General features: G+C 43.9%; 1 protein-coding gene across 4 annotated transcripts in view; it reads left to right on the plus strand.

Moving 5' to 3' along the window:
- PTPRB (protein tyrosine phosphatase receptor type B) overlaps window positions 1–19,905 on the plus strand; it is a 63,753-nt gene that overhangs the window by 3,420 nt on the left and 40,428 nt on the right. For 2 of the 4 annotated variants that reach the window (XM_052774636.1, XM_052774637.1), the window contains exons 1-2: window positions 12,241–12,684; window positions 12,925–13,201. In XM_052774636.1, the coding sequence (XP_052630596.1) occupies window positions 12,631–12,684; window positions 12,925–13,201 (331 nt within the window). In that variant the 5' untranslated portion in view covers window positions 12,241–12,630. Of the gene's footprint in view, window positions 1–6,938; window positions 7,178–12,239; window positions 12,685–12,924; window positions 13,202–19,905 lie in introns of those variants that run through there. The other 2 variants (XM_052774638.1, XM_052774635.1) reach the window with 2 other exon arrangements.

Below are 19,905 nucleotides of genomic sequence, written 5' to 3' on the forward strand. Positions count from 1 at the left end.
AATAATACTAAGTACTACAAGAACAAAATCTATAGCCCACAGTGCTGGTCTTGACATCCATATGTGTGTCAAAATTTTCAATGTTGAATACATAAAATTAGTCTTCCAAGAACTTCTGTCTACTTTCATTGAAAGCGGCAGTGGATCAGCCTAAAATAACATATTCAGTCTATATTTAGCTAAGATAGTAAAAACTGAGTACAGTCTTTGGAGATGAAATGGCTGTAAGTTTTTCTGATCCTGACTAACACCATATTTTGATATAATTTACCCTTTGTTTTCATAGTACTCATAAAAATAGTTAGGTTTTGGCAAAGGAGTAACTCACTGAATTGCATCCCAAACATCTTATCAGCCCAGCTATAGTACAAGCTCCAAACCCAACAACTGCAACTACCTTTTATTCTGGATCTAACTCAAATACCAAGCATGAATTTTTCTGAGCCTGGGGAAATTCTGAGCTTGGATTTGGATTTCAAACCAGCCATCTAAGATGCGTTTGGATATACATGTTTTGCTACAATCCTGACCTAAATGACTCTTTGTGGAAATCAGGATCAGTCTAAATATGTATGCCATCTCTGTTCATCAGAGATCACTTTAAATCTAACAGCAGACAGTCCTTCTCACACAAACACATGGTTGAATCTGGCCTCTGGCTGAAACGGCTAACATGAAGAAAGGCCAGGAGGTATCAATCTCCCTTGAGATGGTGAAACTTCAGTTCTCATCAAATTCATGAGGAGATTCTGGGCAGAGAGAGGAATAGTCTCTATAGTGCTAAGGCCTTTTTTTTACTAGCCGGCTGTTGGGTCAGACCTTCTCTAAGTGCAGGATCCAGGAGAAGGGACAGGAATGGAAACAGGGAGGAGGAAAACATGGGGGAGGTGAAGGGGTAGAAGGCAGGATGACTGCAAAGAGCAAAAATTGTTGCATGTAAATAACAATTGCGAAACAAACCCCGTCTCCTCTTGTATGTCTGGAAAGCACCCAGAGCATTACTAATGCTGACACACTAACACCAGTGTCACTTCTGAGTTGTGTAAGCAATTCTTACACACTTCTTTCATTCTGGGTAGATTAGTTTCATAGGCAATGCTATGTGGCACCTCGAATATTATCAACAAACTTGAAAACCACTGCAGACCGAAAATTATTCACTAAAAGTGGAGAATGACTTCCAGCAGGGAGACACAAGTCCAAGCTGTACGCTGCAGTTAGTTACTCACTGAGATCCAGAGATTGTCACACAGCCTGTAGAGCAGCCTGGATGCAGAAGGTGACATGAACTGTTTTGTAATATGATGCTCTGCATTGCATTTCTCTTCTACCATATTATACATATTAGGGACATCTCCTGAAGGAACTGTAGCAGCAAAACCCTAGAACTGTGGATATCAAGACAAAGCTCCATTCAAAAGAGTAGCTGGTTTTGTGGCGGAGAATGGTTTTATTACTTACTGTTATGTGCCAAGTACTTAAGAACCATAGTGGAATCTACAAGATATAAAACAAGCTGGACAAGGAATTCAAATACCAAATAGAGCATCTTCTAATCTCCTGTTTCATTTGCAGTCTAAAATAGACAAAATATCAGATACTATGTATGAGCCAAAGCCTGATGTGCCATCTGACGTTCAGACTGTTACCTCCACAGGCCTTCCTCCTTTTCTACCCCGGTTTCTAGCCCTGTATCTTCACTTTCACATGGGCTTCTCTCTTCCTCTTATCCCATTCTCAGTTTGCCTGCTTCATATATCAGAACCTGAGCTTATTGAGTTCACGTGCCACTGCTGACACTTCAGTGGGTGAGACGGAGAGTAGAAGAGACCAGAGCAGTGCGCACTCAGGGCATGCTCCGAACCACTGGAGCAGCAGTAGCAACCGCAGAACATGGTCAGGGAAGACACGTGCATCTTCTTGGGAAAGTGGAAGAGCACCAAAGAAAGGTGGCAGAAGCACAGAAAAGGCAGCAACTCTGACCATTTTTGCGGTCATGTTAATATCTCTGGGCTTTAATTTTTCCACACCTTTAGTGCTTGTGATGACTGCAACGATTCATCCATAGGTTCACAACAGGTTGGATTTCTGGGTGTGTAACCTTTACAAATTTCTCCAGGATAAATTAGAACAGTGAGAATCAATATTTTCATTCCAACTTCAAGTTGACCCAAAATTTTTTTCCTAAAAAACATTCACTCAAACCCATTTTTATCTCCCCGAATTATTATTTTATAGGATTTTGTAAGTAAAAGAGTTTGCTAACATCTCTGTGAACCCATGAAATACCAAAAATTACTTGAATCTTCTTTCTTTGGTCAAAGCAATACATGGCTGACCACTTTTGCTCAGCTCCACCTGGAAAAATAAAGGCATCAATGTCAGATCCTTGGACATAATTACAAGATCTTGCACACAATTACAAGACCTTGTACACAATCCAACAGCATACTGACAGAAGCTCAAAGATAAATGTGGTTTTACATTTTGTTTAAAAGAATTGGAAAAATCTGCAGTATAGCCTAGGTCTTTGGTTTTCGTAAATTTTCAAAGTCTCAGTGAGCCACAGTGCAGAGAGCATAGAACAAAATCAGCTCAGCTACGTTCACAGGGAAAAAAATGGAATGATATGAACAGCTTCCCAGAGCAACCAGGAGGATGGCAAGTCCTGCTTTACTATTTCATCTTCTGCTGCGAGTGCTAACAAAGATGCAAATTCCAGACAACTATACTGGTAATTTTCATGATTACATTCTCTCCCCTTATTTTGTATGGATCTCTGTGTAGAAGCTGGAGTGGGTTTCAGCTTCTAGGTGTCTAAATGTAGGTGTCTGAAGGAAGGGCTTGTTTCAGTTTTCCCAACAGAGGTGCTTTTTGCCATTTGAGATGCTCCAGGATGTCCCACCTGGCCTCTGACTGCCTACCCAGTAAGGCATATGTCTCCCATAGGTGCTACAAGAGCCCTGAGCATATGTCTCAGATGCCCTAGGGCAGTTCAGATTGCACTAGGCAACTACGTTTAGGCAACTGAACCAAGTCGTGGGTGTCTGTAGTGGGGTTAATGGAGTCTAGATAACTTTCAGTGACCAAAAATCCACTTCAGGGTGAGCTGGGTCTATCCAGAGTGTCAGAAATAGGGCCGATTGATAGAGCTATGGTATTAACACCATAGTTATCTGGGATGTTCTGCTACCACTGGTGCTGAAAGAGCCTTTAAGTGGCTACTTCAGCATTTCAAAAACAGCCAAGTGAAAGAGCAGCTCAGGATTAGACTGGGGTTTGGAGACATTTGACCTGTCTGACATGAGATACAAACATCGCTAACTCCTACAACATTTCAGATAAAGAAGGTGAACATTTTTCAAGTAGCATAGATTTTGCAGTTTTTCAAAGGTTCTACATTGAATGGGAAAGAAAGGACATTTAGTGGATTTTGTTCTTCTGTCACACTCCTACATACAACAGAAATCTGAAGTAAGTTTTTTAAATAGAGTCTTTATTTCTGCAGTCTATTTACGAGTAGTTAGACAGCTAAAAAGATAATTCATTTTGTCCTGCACATACAGAGATCTTAAAACCACCCCTTCCAGTTTCAAGTCCTGCTGTCAGCAAGTTAGATGCAGTCTTACAGAGTATTTTTTCTTATACAATAGATATCTGATTCATTTATGTTTCACTAGCAGTTCAGCCTTAGTTTTCTGAAACTGTGCTTTAATAGGGTAGGCAGATTGGTACGATACAAGCTATTTCAGAAAGCTGCACCATGCTGGCTCATCTGAGTCTGAAGGCACCACTGTAGGGTTCTCAGTACTTGACAACTAATCAGCGCTCTTGCTCATCATACATGCAAAATGTATGGATTTCCTTTTCTTGTAAGCGGCCTGCTGCTGTGCAGATGGATGCAGTCTGCAGTACACCCGATGGATGAAATATGCGCTTAGTCAGAATGTCATAATTTCTCCTGGGTGTGCTACTGATTATTACAATGGTATGTTCACACACTGTATATCATTCAGCCACTAGTGATCAACGTCAGTGTCACTGCTGCAGTTCTGCTCCCATGAACAGTTTTATGTCTGATTTTCAAAGACACTGCTAGAACAATGCTAAACACTTCTGAAAAATCCCACTGTTGAGATTTCTGGGTACTTTACTGATGTCCAGATGGGAGGTGAGTTTTTTCTGGTTTAAAAATTTGGAACTCAAGTTGTGTAGAAATCTGTTCGCTTGGGGCTTATAATATGCAGTTTTCTTTTATAAGTGCCTGCTATTGAAGAAGAGCTATGACAGTCCTTATGCTAGGACCATAGTGGCTTTCCTTAGAAAAAGAAAATTAACCTGGATCCTGATTTGCCTGAAGCGAGGGCAGATATGAACCCTACCCAGTCCAGTGTAGGATACATGGGAAGTGCTGGTACGTATATCTGAAGTTCCAGTATGGCATAGTGCTATGCGCAAGCCATTTCCATCCATAGGCTACAGGTAACAGACTGTTGTCAGTCTTTGCTGGGAAAGATCCTTTAGCTGGAAACCCAGTGTAGCCCCGAGCTTAACAAGAGGGGTTGGGTTGTGCAGTGACCAAGTGCTTGTTCACGGTACCTCCTTGGGCTGGTGGAACGTTTCTGAGGACCAAGCATTTCGCTTCCAGGAGGGTCGAGCTCTCCCCTCGGCTCCTGCACCAGGAATGCTGGTTATCCCCTGGCTGCTGAGTCCCATAAATGTCGCTGGCAGCACCAGCTTCCCTTTTATGGAGCAGCGGCTTTCCTAAAGCACAATTGCACTGGAACGCAAACGTCTTCCTGTTGGAATCGCTGCTATTTGCCTGTAAATAAAGCCAAGATTTTTTTTTTTTTTTAATGTGTTTTAAAGTTGGGTGTGTAAATCTATATTTAGGAACCCAATTGAGTGGCGTTTTTTTCTAAGCAGCTGCTGACCACTCAGATGCACTTTTTTTTCAGCTGTCTTTCTATCAGTAAGTTCTACTCCCTGCTGAATTTGGAGATATCTGAGAAGCACAGAGCCAGCAGGCCTAACTCTTTACAGGTCCTTGGGGCTAGCATTTCTAGTTGCCTAACACAGACTTTCAGAGACCCCCAACTAATAAGAGATCCCCAGGAACAATAACTGACATGGAATTTAGACTAAGTCTGGACTTGTGTCAGCTAATGGGTTTGTTTCAGCAGCTGATGACAGCTTGAGCACAGGGCTGCCCCTGTCCTTTTGGCGGGGGCCATGAAGGTATGTGATGTACAGACACTGCACCATAGGCACTCTGCAGGGGATTCTGCAAATGCAGCAGCATGAGGATGATCGTGCAGTGTTGGACCAGACCTGAGGGTTTGATGAAACCCTTTGCACAGGTGTAAGACAGAACAGAATTAGATCCATAGTATTGTTTTCAGTGCCTTGATTTGGAAAAATATTTGATCAACACTTTTTGTAATAAAATGGAGACTTGGAGACTTTTATTCCCAGAGAAGCACAGTTAGATAAAAGGAGGGGAAACAATCTGGGTGTCAACCCATTCCAGCAAACCAATCCTTTTCAAGAGGATCCAAAACCGCGTACCAGGTGAACGCACTGTGCACAGGCAACACTTGCATGAAAGTGTCTCTTACAAGGGCTTAGAACCCCACTTTTATTTCTGGATGCCAATGAGAGTGCTGCAAGTTTCTTTATATAGGCATGTTAACATATATATACTTACACATATACAAAAAAACCCATCATGTTGACTTCAACTTCATGGAAGCTCACCCACTAATCCTCTGGGTAAGAGATAATCACATGTTGGCCTGCTAAGACATCATAATTGCACACCAAGTAATTACATTGGGAAGCTTCTGCTGCAATTTAACCCAGTCATTAAATTTTTTTTAGCGGGTTTGTGAGCTAAAATTGTTATAAATGGCAACCAGCCCAGTGGCTCAGCAGCAAAACAAGGTTCTGTCATGCTGGAGACCCCAGTTCAAGGACAGACAAAGTGTCTTGGGCGTTGAGCCAATGCACACTAGCTGTGCTCCAGCGACGGCAGGGCAGCTTTCTGTGAGGAGAAGGGGCCAGTGAGTAATTCCAATCGCTTAGCTGAAATGTGATGCTACCAGATGTAGAGGCCACCAAAGCTTGAACCCTGCCCTCACAGCCACAAAGAAAGGATATTAAATACATACCAATGGGGAGGAAGAGCCATGAAAATGTGGAGGAAAAATGTGTAGTAAAATCTTTCCTGCGCTCTAATTGCAACTTTGGCGTTCTCTGAAGGATACGTGACTAAAAAAGCAAATCCACCATTATATTTGCAGACACTTCAGTTAACTGATACGATTGTTAGCTGAACCTTGGGAAGGGAGCAGTCAGGGGTTAGAATGGTCTCTGCATGGGACTGATTGAAAAATGCAAGAGGAATGTCCCATGTAGGCACAAGGAACTTATCTTAAACAAATATCTTGAAGAAAAAAGTTGTCTCAAACAAATTATCTTGAAAAATTATCTTGAACAAAGCCATATTTTGAACTTACGCCAACAAATGGCAGATGAGGAGCTGGCCCATGTGCTTACAAAGGCAGGGGTTTGACCATATAAAGCTGAAACTGTGTGCTGTTTCATAGACTCAAGCAAGTGAAAAAGCTACAAGTGAAAACATTGTGCTGTTAATGACAAAGTACAACCTTTCTCTTCACTTCAGAATCATTGATGGACTGTATTTAAAATGAATGGTATGACTGTTCAGGGAAATTAATTTTTTTCTGCTTTTGTTTTGCACAGACTTTGGTATTGATGCAAAATACATGTTTGCACTGAAAAAAAAAAAACAACTATAGAACTGACAGGTGTGCTTAAACTACTTAGAAGTCGTATCAGCCACAGCTATTGACATCTAAAGAATTGTTTATAAAAATGTACAGCTGATTTTAATTACATTTCTTTATTTGTCTTAGATCTCCAAGATGCAGACACTTCCGTATGGAGTACTAGAACTACATCCCCCCCTTTAAACGCTGTTACCTCTAGGCCTGAAAATCTGCTGAAGAGTAGCACAGAGATGTTCATCAGAAACGTGACTGAACACTTCAGTAAAAATCTCATTGAAAACCTCTACTTTGACTTGAAATCTGCAGTAACAGAGAAAGCCTGGATGCCAACAACTACTCTTCAATACTCCAGCACTACAGAAGAGGTAAGGCAGAAGAATTATTGATTGATTTTTATTAAGCCTGCTCCACTCTGTGGAGCCTGATAGCTATTACAGGTGGGTGTTTCGTGGACTAAAAAAAAACAGCTGCAGAACTAAGTTTTGTTCTTTATTTTGACGGGATGCTTTGTTCATGCTGATAGTGCCCTTTGCTAGAAGCACAGCTGCAGAAAAATTCTGCCCCTTCTGTACAGCACAGTCCTGGTGTGCACAATGCATTGGGAAAATCTCTAAGCTTGAGGGAAATTCTCAGGATACATGAGGAGCAATGGAAAGCTCATGGATGTGGCAGGAGCCACAGGAGCCTGGGTATCTGCTCTCAGTGAATTAGGCTCTGCCACTGGTTTGTTGCATGATGCGAGGGTCTAGCTCTAATTACACTCTAAGAATCACAGTATGTTTTATGACCTTATTTAGGATAATTGTGTCCTAAAATTACACACATGGTTTACAGATCAAAGCAAGTGAAATCTGAATGCTTTAACTTGCCTTACAAGGAACCGTGGCCTTGACCCTGGTCAGCTTATCTACTGACCGATAGGCAGAGCGGAGACACGCAGCCGCTTCTTGATCTCTGCTCTGTCCAACCATCAACAGCCCTGGCAGAGGAGGGGAATGGGGGTGCCAGCCCCATCCATAGAAGGAGCTAATGGTGGGCATTCAGTACCTCCACATCAGTTTCCAGTCTTCCTTTTCTGCAAGGCCCAGTTAAGTAATCTGAGAGCAAATTTGGAATCACCATTGGCGAAATTTGCACGGGCAGTTAGAGCTAAAGCATGCCGGGCATCATTGGTCACTGTAACTCTAAGAACACATAGTGGTTTAGAACCGAAAATCCCTAAATTCCCTGTGGCTTCTTCTCCAGGAGACCACACTGCACTCAATGTATTGGTGCAGGCAAACATGTTGTTCCAGTTACTACTTTGGGTGTCAGTGTTACTGTGGATAAGACTAAGAAACGTGTTTTATATTTAGGAGGGCTGTGGACAGAGCAATCTGTACAATCTGGTATGAACAACATCACTAGAGACAGGGAGAAAGGAGAAGTAGCGTCACCCAGGACTATGTTGGCCCAAATAATCAACTCGAAGGTTTATGGACCCTGACACTGCTGTTCTAGTGCTGAGGTGGGGAAGGGACTGAGCCGATGATGGATGCACTGCACCCCATTCCATAGCTGATGGAGAAGGTTCTTTTCAAATACAGTTATTCTGGCTTGGTGCAGGCATGCTGAACTTGTTTCCCCATGCCCTCTGTCCTTATGCATACCTCCTGCGCAGAATACTGGTATCCTCCAAATGGAAATGACCTATATAATCTGGTATTACTCACACTGCCTCCAGCACTCCTGCTAAATAATCCCACCAGTGCCAGAGAAATGGCACCGATTGAACTGAAGCTACTGCCTCCTGTGTTCCTACCCCAGTTCACCTCTTGATTCACGTGATTTGCACTAGGCAAGTTGCTTAGGTCAAAGCTTTCAATCCAGAATCCTGACGGTAAGCACTCTAAGCATATCCATGAAAAAAAATTCATTAATATCTGTCCCTTAGAGCCTCCAGGTGGGTCTGGACATTTGAATCTAGATACATCAATTTAGACACACAAACTTAATATCTTTGGCCTCCATCTCTGTTTCCCTGTCCTTAGAGTGGAGTTAAAAACATTTTGGTCAAACTAGCAGGGAGGTTTAAAGGATTAACCGGATTTAACATGATACTTTGAAAACGCATTGACTAAGTAAGTGCTGAGTATTGTTGTTAGGAAGACAATACCTTCCGTGAACTGCATTTGCCCAGGCTAGGTCCTCTTGTTTGTAGAAGTAAAGCCTTGATGTTATTTGTCTCTGAGCATACCCATTTTGGGGGGGCACAATGGTGACACTTCAATCAAACAAAATGTTTGGTTTAGAGCAGGCTTAGATTTCAAGTAAAACTGCAGCTTGCACTTTCAAACGATGACAAAAGCTATGCAAAGCCCATTTCCTCTTCATTAGGGAGACGGAGAGAGAGGTTGGTGTTAAAAAAAAAAGTCAGGAAACCTTGGGAAAGTGTCTGAAAGGGACTTCGGAGCCTGCTATTAGAGACACATCCGGCCACTCCCAAAACTCACTTCCAGTTCTTTTTTTTTTTTCTTTTTTCTTTTTTAATTAGTTTCTTGGCTTGCCGCACAGATCGGTAAGTGTTAAAGGCTGTGTGACTGCTGATTTGCTAAAAGCCCATTTATTCAATACTAGTCTGGAAATAGTTACTCACATTATGTTGGCTATTCTATATAAACATATTGCCACCAGTGAATGATGGACCCCTCCTGTTTTATTCCAGTGCTGGCATAGACATCTGTGTCAGACCTTACCCTTACAGCAGCTTTGTGCTGGATAACGTACAGAAGGAAGTCTCAAAACCCTTAATAAAACAGTACTTTTCTGGTAATACAAAAAGGTAGTTTTAAAGATTTTACGATAGCAAGAATAAAAGTAATAAAGTAGGAACTTCTAAATTATGGGCATTGCGGAGAAGCAGCATCATCCCTTTTCTCCACACATTATGTTAGCTGGAAGAGACAGACAGACATTTCCAAGAGTCTTTGAATTTTACTTATGGTAGGTTCAATTTCTTTCCTGCATTTTATAAGTTTGCACTGTTGTTTGGGGTTTTTTTCCTTTCACATATTACATCTACTTAACTAAGTTACACCTACATATCCGAATGATATCTTCCCTACAAATTCAGATCATGGATGTTGTCAAAAATCCTTACAATGTGAGCTCCACGTTCCAAGAAAAAGCAGGTTACTCCGAATATTGTCATTTTCAGAGAGGGGTTTGAAGTAATCCAAACGTCCTGATAAGCCTTCAGATTTGCTCTTCTCCAGTGCTGGAAAAATATTGGTATGGTTTATGCCATTACGTCCAAAAAGCACGATCATCTAAGGACAAATTTACACTGGAAAACTCTCTCACCTTGAACTGATTACAAGACACCTATGTCATTTTAGTCCCAGTTTAGGTCTAATACACACACCTTGTGTTTTCCATCAACAGTTTATCACTGTACTAGCTCTTTGGGGCACGGTCCCTCTTTTTGTCTGAAGGACATAAAACATCTCTTCCAAGGGAGATCTTGTTCTGCAGTGGGCTTGAGAATGGCATAATAATCAACACATATTTATATCATCTCTTAAGGTGATGTTCATAAAGTTATTAATCATCCCGAGTTTTGCAGAGTAAAGCCCAACACTTTCAGTGCCATGTCCCTAGGACAGGGCACGGAGCTCCGCTGGGACAGATGAAGCTTTCCACAGGTGCAGGTGCCACCCACAAGTGCTGAGACTTTTGTTTTCTGAATGGAAGAATGAGAGCTAAGGTTTTTCTGACATTTGTATCTTGTTTGACAGGCTGATGCCCAGAAAAATCCTACAGCAGCAGCTCCCCTAAAAGGCAGACGAACGTTTGTAAGCCCTAGCACCTTTTTCTCCCTCAAATGGGGCAAAAGTGAAACAGAGATGGTGCTGAATTTGCTTGAGGTGCTGCTTTTAAAGGTTAAAATCATACAGCACAGAAAGATGCAGGAAAGTGCCGTTCCCGTTGAAGAAAGTAAATGTCAAATTCCTCCCCCTTTATGCCATCTCAGATTTACCCCATGGCTGCTAGGTTACTGTCTATTGGAGTATCTGAAGGTCCAAAACACTTCTGGCTATGTTTCTTCTCCCTCACCCCACCTCACACACACATACACATGAGTTTTAAGAGGCTGAAACCTAAACAAGAAGGAAGTGGGCACGCGTGACAGAAACGGAGAGCTGTGCCACGGCTGCAGCCAATTCGGACTTGCGCACAGCTCGTTTGGTGCAGTCTGAAAACAGGGAGACTTTCTTGCTTTCCGTGGTGTGTGTAATTTTAGCTCGGGAGTTACTCAGGGGGATGTGGGAAGGAATTGTTTCAAGGACGCAAGTCGATGCGGAACAAAACAAAAAGCTGAGATACCGACGGGCTACTCCTCTGCCGGCGCGTGGGGCTGCGGGCGGCAGCTCGGCGTCGGGCTCTGCCGCGAGTCTCCTTGCCGCAATGCCTCCGGTCGCGGTGCCGCAGGGCCGGCGAGAGGACAGGGGCCTTGGTGGTCCGTGGCTATCCCCTAAAAACGTCCATGTTTGGGACACGGGAGCTGGAATGGTGGTTTAGTGATGGCTGAGGCCGAGAGAAGGGTGGGTCAGGAGATGGGGCGGGTGTGAGGGGTGGCAGGCAGGAGGGCCTGCGAGGTGAGGTGGCCACGAAGCAAGGTAGGCGTGAGGTGAGGAAAGCATGAGGTGAGGCGGCCATGAGGGGTGGCAGGCGTGAGGAGAAGGGGGGACGCGAGGCAAGGCAGGCATGAGGCGAGGCAGCCATGAGGTAAGGCAGATGTGAGGAGAAGGGGGCACGCAAGGCAAGGCAGCCATGAGGCGAGGCAGGCGTGAGGTGAGGCAGGCGTGAGGAGAAGGGGGCACACAAGGCAAGGCAGGCGTGAGGCAAGGCAGGCATGAGGAGAAGGAGGGACGCAAGGCAAGGCAACCATGAGGTGAGGCAGGCCTGAGGCAAGGCAGGTGTGAGGAGAAGGGGGCACACAAGGCAAGGCAGCCATGAGGCGAGGCAGGCGTGAGGTGAGGCGGGCCTGAGGCGAGGCAAGCATGAGACGAGGCAGCCATGAGGCGAGGCAGATGCGAGGCGAGGCAGCCATGAGGCGAGGCGAGGCGGCGTCAAGTGAGGTGCAGCCGGCGTGAGGCGGGAGTGCTGCCGCCCCCCACCAACAACGGCACCGCCTGAGGGGCCGAGGGGCCCCCATGAGCCAGGAGGAGCACGGGGACAGGAGCCCCGGGGGGAGAGCCGACAGAGGGAGGAAGCAGCGAGGAAGGAAGGGAGCTGAGGTGGGCGAGGACCCACAGGGAGCGAGGGGCGGCAGCCCGGGACCTGCCTCACGACGCCGCCCCGGGGCCTCCCCGAACGGGGGGGGCCCGGGGGCGGCGGCGTGAGGCAGGTCCCGGGGTCGCCGCGCTTCGCCCCCCGCAGCGAGACGCGAGGAAATCGCCTCTTGATTGCGGAAGTCGGCGGGAAGGGCTCCGGCAGAGTCAGCCCGGGTCAGAATGGCAGCGTGGGAAGCGGCGGCCGCCTCCCCCGCCTCCTCCGCTCCTCCTCAGCCGCGGGCAGCCCCCCCACCCCCACCCCACCCCGGTGGCAGGGAGGCGGCGAGGAAGCCGGGGCAGCCCCGAGCCGCATGCAGCAAGCGGGCGGCCCGGCAGAGGGCTCGGCGGCCGCCGCGCGGAGCCCGGCGGGGAGCGGGGGGCCCCCGGGGCCCGCCGCGGCCACTTCGCTTCTTCGTACCCCCCCCCCCCCGCACCCACCCCCGCCGCCTCCCTTCCCCTCTTCCCCTCCCCGCGAGGGTTTTCGGTGTTAAAAACTGTCGGCGATGCTCAGCTATGGAGCGGGATTCGCCCTGTGGACGGCGCTGGCCCTGACCAAGGTGAGCGGCTGGGGCTGGCGGTGCGGGCTCGCCCCTCGCAGGTCGCAGCCGAGCCCGGGGCGGCGGGGGGGGGGGGGGGAACGGGCGGGTTTGCCCCGCACCGGCACGGCACGCAGCGGGGACGGGGTTGGGGAGGTGAGCCCGGAGCAGGGTGGGGGGGGGAAGGAGGAGGAGGAGGACGGCCACCGGCGGCTGGCGGGAGCCCGGCGGTTCTCTCAGAGCTTTCCCCGCTCTCCGCAGGCCGCGCCGGGGGAGGCGGCGGGATGCAGCGCCAACCTGACGGAGCGTCGCGTCGCCGGGCAGAGCGTCCGGCTGCGGTGGGGAGCCGCGGGCCGAGCCTGCAACTTCAGCCTGAGCGGGCGCTCGGAGGACGGGGAGGCGGCCGGCTGCCAGCCCGCCCCCACGGGCAACGGCTCCTACGGCTGCACCCTGCGGGGCCTGGAGGCCGGGACCTGGTACCAGCTCCGCATCGAGCCGTTCGCCGACGGGGAGGCTGTCAACATCTCCGTGCAGACAGGTACGGGCGGCGGGCACGGCAGGTGCTCGGGGAGGGACGCCGGGCTTTTCCTTCCCGTCCCCGTGCTTCGGCCGGCCGCGAGAGGAGGGCGATGCATTTGCAGCGACTGTAAGCCTACGGTGTTTGCTGAACGTAGCTATCCTGCGCTTGAGTTCTCTTTACCCTGCTGCCAGAAATAACCGCTGCCGCAAGTGAACCCAGCAGGCTTGAAAGGAGAAGGTGTTGTGAGGAGACTAGGTCAGTGCTAGGAGTACATTTCTGCTGCTCCCTTCAGCTGCCAACCAGCAGAATGCTTTAAGAAGTAGTAGCCCGTAACATCCTTTGTGCTCATGCAGACCTGTTGGCTTCCTAGTTCCTCAGGTGATAGCTTATTTACTGTGTTTAAAATACAATCTGTTTCATGGCAGGTGGATCCTCTTCAAGGATAACTTACTGTTGCAGCCCATTTCTATACTTTTATTCTCTCTAACCAGAGTCTAAAAGTCAGAAAGTAAGGCTGAAACTTCTTGCTTGTATGTTTTCCTTGAATACAACCAGTGAAGTGTTAAAGATGTACAGTCGTGCACAGGGCACTTACAGTGTCACAGCCATGACTGGCCGTAAAAATGTTCCAGCAGTCTGCCAGAGCGCTGCCAAGGAAAGCACCCTTTCTGCATGCGTGTTTGTATATGCGTGTGAACAACTCAGCTGTGAAGCGATGAACGACAAAAAGCCACTGGCTGCAGTGACAGAACTGGACTCTTTCTACCTGTATTAGTAGTTGTTTAAAGATGGTGAAATACAGTATCGTCCAGCCACCTTATGTCCAGGTAACATAAGACTCAAAACAGATGTCTTAGATGAGGTCCATCATTAAATGCCTCCCTGATTTGCTCCTAAAGTGTTAGTTTTGGAGAGGTACTTTGCAGTATTAGTATTGAAGATTACAGCAGCCAAATACTTAACAATTACCGGTTCAGAGATGTCGTTTACTGTCAGACCCTTTCCCTGCATTAACTGTACAAATGCACTAAATACCCTCCATTAATTTGCTTTGGTAACTGAGTTAAAAGAAGTCTAGTGACAAGTCTGCTGGTGTGACAGCTATACATTAAGCACAAGTCATGTCACTTGGTAAAAATGAGTAATGATTTCTATGCAGACAGTGATTTACATCTATGTCATGCATCATGCCAACTGTTTTTAATATTGATGACTTGTAATTTGAAAACTGAAAGAATAAATCAACCGTTACTAGAGTGACAGCCATAAATCACCGTCGTTACTGGATAATAGAGATCTATTATTGAACACTTGCGTAGAAGCAGAGAAGAAGATACCACTTTAGACCACATTTTCATTAATGCATAATCATTTGGACAGTCGCTTGTACATGTCATTTATGACCTTTTTTTATCAGTAAATAGATTTTGCAAGACTGTAAGATAAAAGTGATTGGAAGCAACTGCTGATTATAGCCATATTATGTAGCTGACGTCAGAGTGAAAAGACTGATTAAAGTTTAAGTTGAAATACTGCAAATTAGCGGGCCACAGTTGAAGTGAGGTTTATGTTTGGGTTTTGGATAGCAGAGATCAGTCAAAAGCATGAAATAAGAATAGAGGAACCGTGGAGGTTTCCTGCAAAGACAGCAACTCACATTGCTCCGTGGTTCCCTGCTTCCCTTGATTCAGTCACATCAGTTACATTGCTTGATGATGTTAAAAAGAAGCAATTTGCTTCAAAATTTGTCATTTTATTTTTTTCTAAAGAATATATAGGGTTTGTTATGCCTGTCAACAACCCATGTTGTACTGTCAATACGATGCATTTCAATGCAGTACAAGGAAGGATTATTCCTCTGCATGTTTCCACTAGGGGCAGCACTTTAAACCAGTTTTCTGGAAGCTCTTTTTCACCTGTTCCTTTGTAACTTGATGTCAGTAGTTTTGTTTTACAATCTACTGAGCCTGAATGTCCATAGGCATGTGTTCCTGGAAACTATCCTGTGAATATGGAAGTATGAGCAATATTTTCAGCCATATTGTAAACAAAATTCCCACTGATTTGAATGGTAACGGAACTGAGCTATCATGGGCCGTCTAAAAATATGATATCTGACCTTGGTACTCAGTGAGGTTCCCTTCCTGAGCTCTTTGTCTAAGAAAGATGGGCTAAGCTGTCTTTTGGAGGTGCCCAGCTTTCTCCACTGTCTATAAAAGGAGCCTAGGTTAAACCAGGCACCTGAAGTTTAGGTGGTTGAAGGTAAGTGAGAGGAATCCCATCTTATGTGTTTACTTTTGCAGAGTGAGGTTTTGAACATCTGTATTGTCTTGATACAATAAATGTACATAGAGAAAGTTGCAGATTCATTTATATACCTAGTTCAGAAACTTTAATTTTTTGCTCATATTCAATCCTGTTAAAATTTTCATGTGCTCGTTCCTGTTATGAGTTCAATTTTTGTCATGTTTCTTATACAAAGTCCTGGAGTAGCTAAGCCCATAAAATCCAAAATATTTTGTTAAATTTTGAGTGTGATCTGTTCTGACTAGGGCCTTAAGGTGAAAGTGATGAATAATGCATACCGTAGTTGCAGTTGTAATGTGAAGGCTTGGAGAGGACCAAATCCCTAACTTAATTTGGCTTTTTGAGTATTTAATTTCACATTAAAATCATAGTTATGACAATGAGTAAAGTCTATGTTGTTTGCAAGTTTGATATTCCAATAGAGTAAAGTGCGCAGCTGACCAAGACAGCGTAAACTCTCAACACCAGACCCTTTGTGAATCTTTGAGTAGAGAAGCAGCTTCTATTTCACTTGTGGATGCATAGGTCTGAATCCAATAATGTATGGAATACTGGTACAATAATCTGCACTGGTCCACTAAGGTGGAGTCTCTTTGCTCAACAAATTTTGATCTATGGGTTATCAATTTAAAAGGGCAAGTATTTAATCCTCTAGAGCAGAACTACAATAGGTCCTCCAAAATGATGGAAAATACAATCACATATGCACTATAAGCCAGGTATACACAGGCATGCAAACACACGTACAATGTTGGCAGTTATGCTATTTTGGTAGAATAGGAAATGAAGAAAAAGCTGATAACACCATTTATCCGCTCTGAGCTACAGATAAATTTTCCACTGCAAACCTGAGATTACAGATGCTAGTAGGCACAAGTCTGTATATTTATTTCACATTAATATTTACCATTTGTTAAGTTTTTTGAATATATATACACAAAACAGCACGTAAAACCAAACAACTAGTCAGGATGCTTGACATTGTAAAGTTGGGACAACGCATGCACCTGTCAGTCCTTTCATGTTATCTTCTTTATTGTTCTCAGTAAAACTATTTCTGTGAGTGCTACTCTATGACAAAAGATGGTAGGGTTGTGTCTTTCCTGATTTCAGATAAAATACTTTTTAAGTTCTCAATTCTCCAAATGTCTGTGCACCAGCATGACTGTGTATTTCAGTAGTGTATTTTCAGTGAATGACTAGGTCTTTAATTAAAATTCTACTTAAAACAATAGGATATGAACAGATCCTAAATTACAGTTAAATTTGTGAATTTCAATTCTGAATTGAAATTCAGATTCAAAATACTGGTCTTGAGGGCCATGAAAAACAACTTGGCAATTCCCCTGCTTTCAAATATATCTCCTAAAATAGCCTTATAAATGCCATTTGCAGCATTGTTTTCTACAAAAATATTGCAGTGATATATTATGTTACTGCCTAATCCAAGCCACCTGTACTGAGACAACTAACAGGTAAGTAATTTTTTGTCAGAAAAATTGCTAAATATTTGAATGAAAAGAGGTTAAAAATTCTACTTTCTAAGACACAGACTGATAGAGTATTCTTCCATTGTAATATGTAACTCTGTAAATGGCAGAAGCATGGCTTGGGCACGTGTTCACTCCTGTAAATTTCAAATTATTTGAGACAAATCTGATTTATTAGCCATCTGTAGGAACTACTACTGTGACATGGCTCTGACTATAGGCTGTATAATCCTGTCATCCATAATCATGTAATGGTTATGATGATCGTCTCAAAAGGCAGACTACAAGAAGAAGATAAATAACCATGTTTTAAAGGTTTTATAGGTTGCATATCATCCAAAAGAAATGGGTATTTGTACTTCATAAGGGTAATGAAATCAACCCTCTTTACTTAATCTTCAGAAAAGTCCTTGTGAAGTAGGTTACTGTTTTATGAATAGGGAAAACTAGGAAAAAAATGGATAATTTGGTAGGAAAATGACTGAGACTGGCAGGAATTCCCCATTAGTCAGTCCTGGGCTTGTATCTCATTTTTTTTCTCCTGCATAAGGCAGAAGTGTTTCTGTGCTTACAGGCTGTATTTGGGAGTCATGTCATTGGGATTGGACATAACCATATCTATTGTTTCTGTAAAATGTATCTGTAGCAGCTGTGCACACAAAGCATATTCTCTTCCCAAAAAGTGAAAATGGAGGTGGAATATAATTCAAACAACATTAAGTCTTCTGGAAGATTCCTTTGTAGACCAGGAGACATTAATTCATATAGTATCAAATGGTATAAAAATATCCTTGTGAAAATATTTTATTTCTGTGATATATCAGTGTTGTATCATTGCCAGCAGAGACTTGTATAACAATGTAAATGGCTTTTTAAGTGTTTGTTTCCAACCAGGGCTCTTTCAGCCCAGGCACTTCCCAATCTCATTGTTCCTTTGTTCTAGCGGATGTACAAAGCACTGAGTGTTTTGTTTTCTGGACCAGATAGATTAGATAAAGTCTGAATTTCTGAACTTCACCTTCTAGGCACGCAACTCTTTTCTTTGCTAATGCACCTTAGAAGACAGATTACCCAGGACAGTATAAGTGCTTCTAAAAATGTAGGTGTCTTCTTTTGTAGAATTTGGCAAATAATGCAGATGACAACGTTGATTACTTCTGCAGGACTAAGGAGCAGTCAACCTTATCCTAACTTTGTCAGAGAGAGTGTTAAACTTCTTGACAGTTATGAGTGGTCTCTTGATATCAGTCAAATGAAAACTTTTTCAGCTGGCTGTGCATCTGACCATATATAGTGCTGGAATTTATTTCTGACTCCCAAAGTTTGACCTTTCTGATTAGAACAATTGCCTTCAAGGAACAAGATTATACCCCTACTATTCACTCTTGCCAACATAATAGTCTTTAGTGGCTTAGTATATTTTATAGGTGGAGCTGGTAGTCAAGCCTATTGTTAAGACTTCCTGACACTTTTCATTAAAACCTCCTGTTTCAATTGCTGTAACTGAGTGAAGTTTTAACTATTTGGCCTGAAGTTTGATGTGCTTGGTCTTTGACTTGAGTTTTAATTTTTTTTTTTTTCCCCCAGATTTAAGCAGAGTTAGTTTGGCCTTTAAGAAAGGTCAAGAAAAGAAGATAGTTATTTTGATTGATTGATTTTGTTAATTTAATTTTCATCTCTTTTTCTGAAGAGCACTAGCATCTCTGTGGTCCAAAGCAAGAATCTGAATTTAAGCAGAGACCTGGGTTCAAAGGGACACAGTATTTTTCACAGAGTCACAGAATAGTTGAGGTTGGAAGGGACCTCTGGAGGTCATTTGGTCCAAGCCCCCTGCTCAAGCAGGTCTACCTAGAGCTGTTCACCTAGGATCATGTCCACACAGCTTTTGGATGTCTCCGAGGGAGATACTCCCATGAAATTCCTAATAGACTTGATTGACAGAGCATACCACCAAAACCTGGGCACCAGTATGTTCTCAGCAGAGCTTTGTAAGAAGCGATTAAACCCTCTGCACCATCCAGGCTTTGAAGAAAAAAAAGCTTAAAGGCTACTAGCCCCACGATACTCCTACTGCTGTATTCGTAGGGTGGGGGTAGGTTGGACTTTGTTCTTTCAGCCTTTACAGTGCAGTTTTTAATCATGTGATCTCACACTTTTTCATTTGCCTTGTTCAGGGAACCAGGCAGCAATGACTGCATTGGAAAAATGGTCTTATTCTTCTGTGTTCAAGGCACTGTTTATATGGAGACCTCAATTCTCAGCCTGGATGCACCATACACTTCCTGTCCGATGCTAGGCAAGAGTGGCACAGAGAGTACTCATGTGGAAGCCAAATTTAGTTGTTAAGTCATTGGGAAACCTTTATTCTTTAGCTCCCCAACTTGTGAATGCTTGATTTTGCTGCTTTGGATTGTTTTATGATACCTTTTTAATATGCAGTTGCTTAACCTTATTGGGAGGCATAAATGTAAATACCTTAGTACATCAACATGTAATACATTTGGTTTGATTTGCATGGAAGTCTTGTGAGTGATGAAATACACCTGGAGAATATAAGCAACCAGAGTCTCTTGTTTTGGTCAATGTTTGCCATCCATTTAGAGTGTATTATATTTTACAGGTGATTTTACTTGAGAACTCCTTAATAAATGACATAAAGAATGCTGAGAGTTTCCCAGAGAAATAGTCCCAATTAAATAGAGTTCCTAAAAGTTTATAATGTATTGTTTGGGGGGTTTTACATTTATATGAACAATACTGCAGCAAAGCAGAAGCATATTCTATCGGAATCTGTTTGAAGTGGCTGAAGTTAATACTAAAACCAAAGGATTGTTGCCCTTAAAATTGTATGAATGCTCATGCCCATTAGTCATAAAGTGTTTAGCATGAGTGCTAGGAAATGAAAGCCACTGGTACCATTGTATC

This window comes from Harpia harpyja, chromosome 23, assembly GCF_026419915.1.
Source record: "Harpia harpyja isolate bHarHar1 chromosome 23, bHarHar1 primary haplotype, whole genome shotgun sequence".
Lineage (NCBI taxonomy): Eukaryota > Metazoa > Chordata > Aves > Accipitriformes > Accipitridae > Harpia > Harpia harpyja.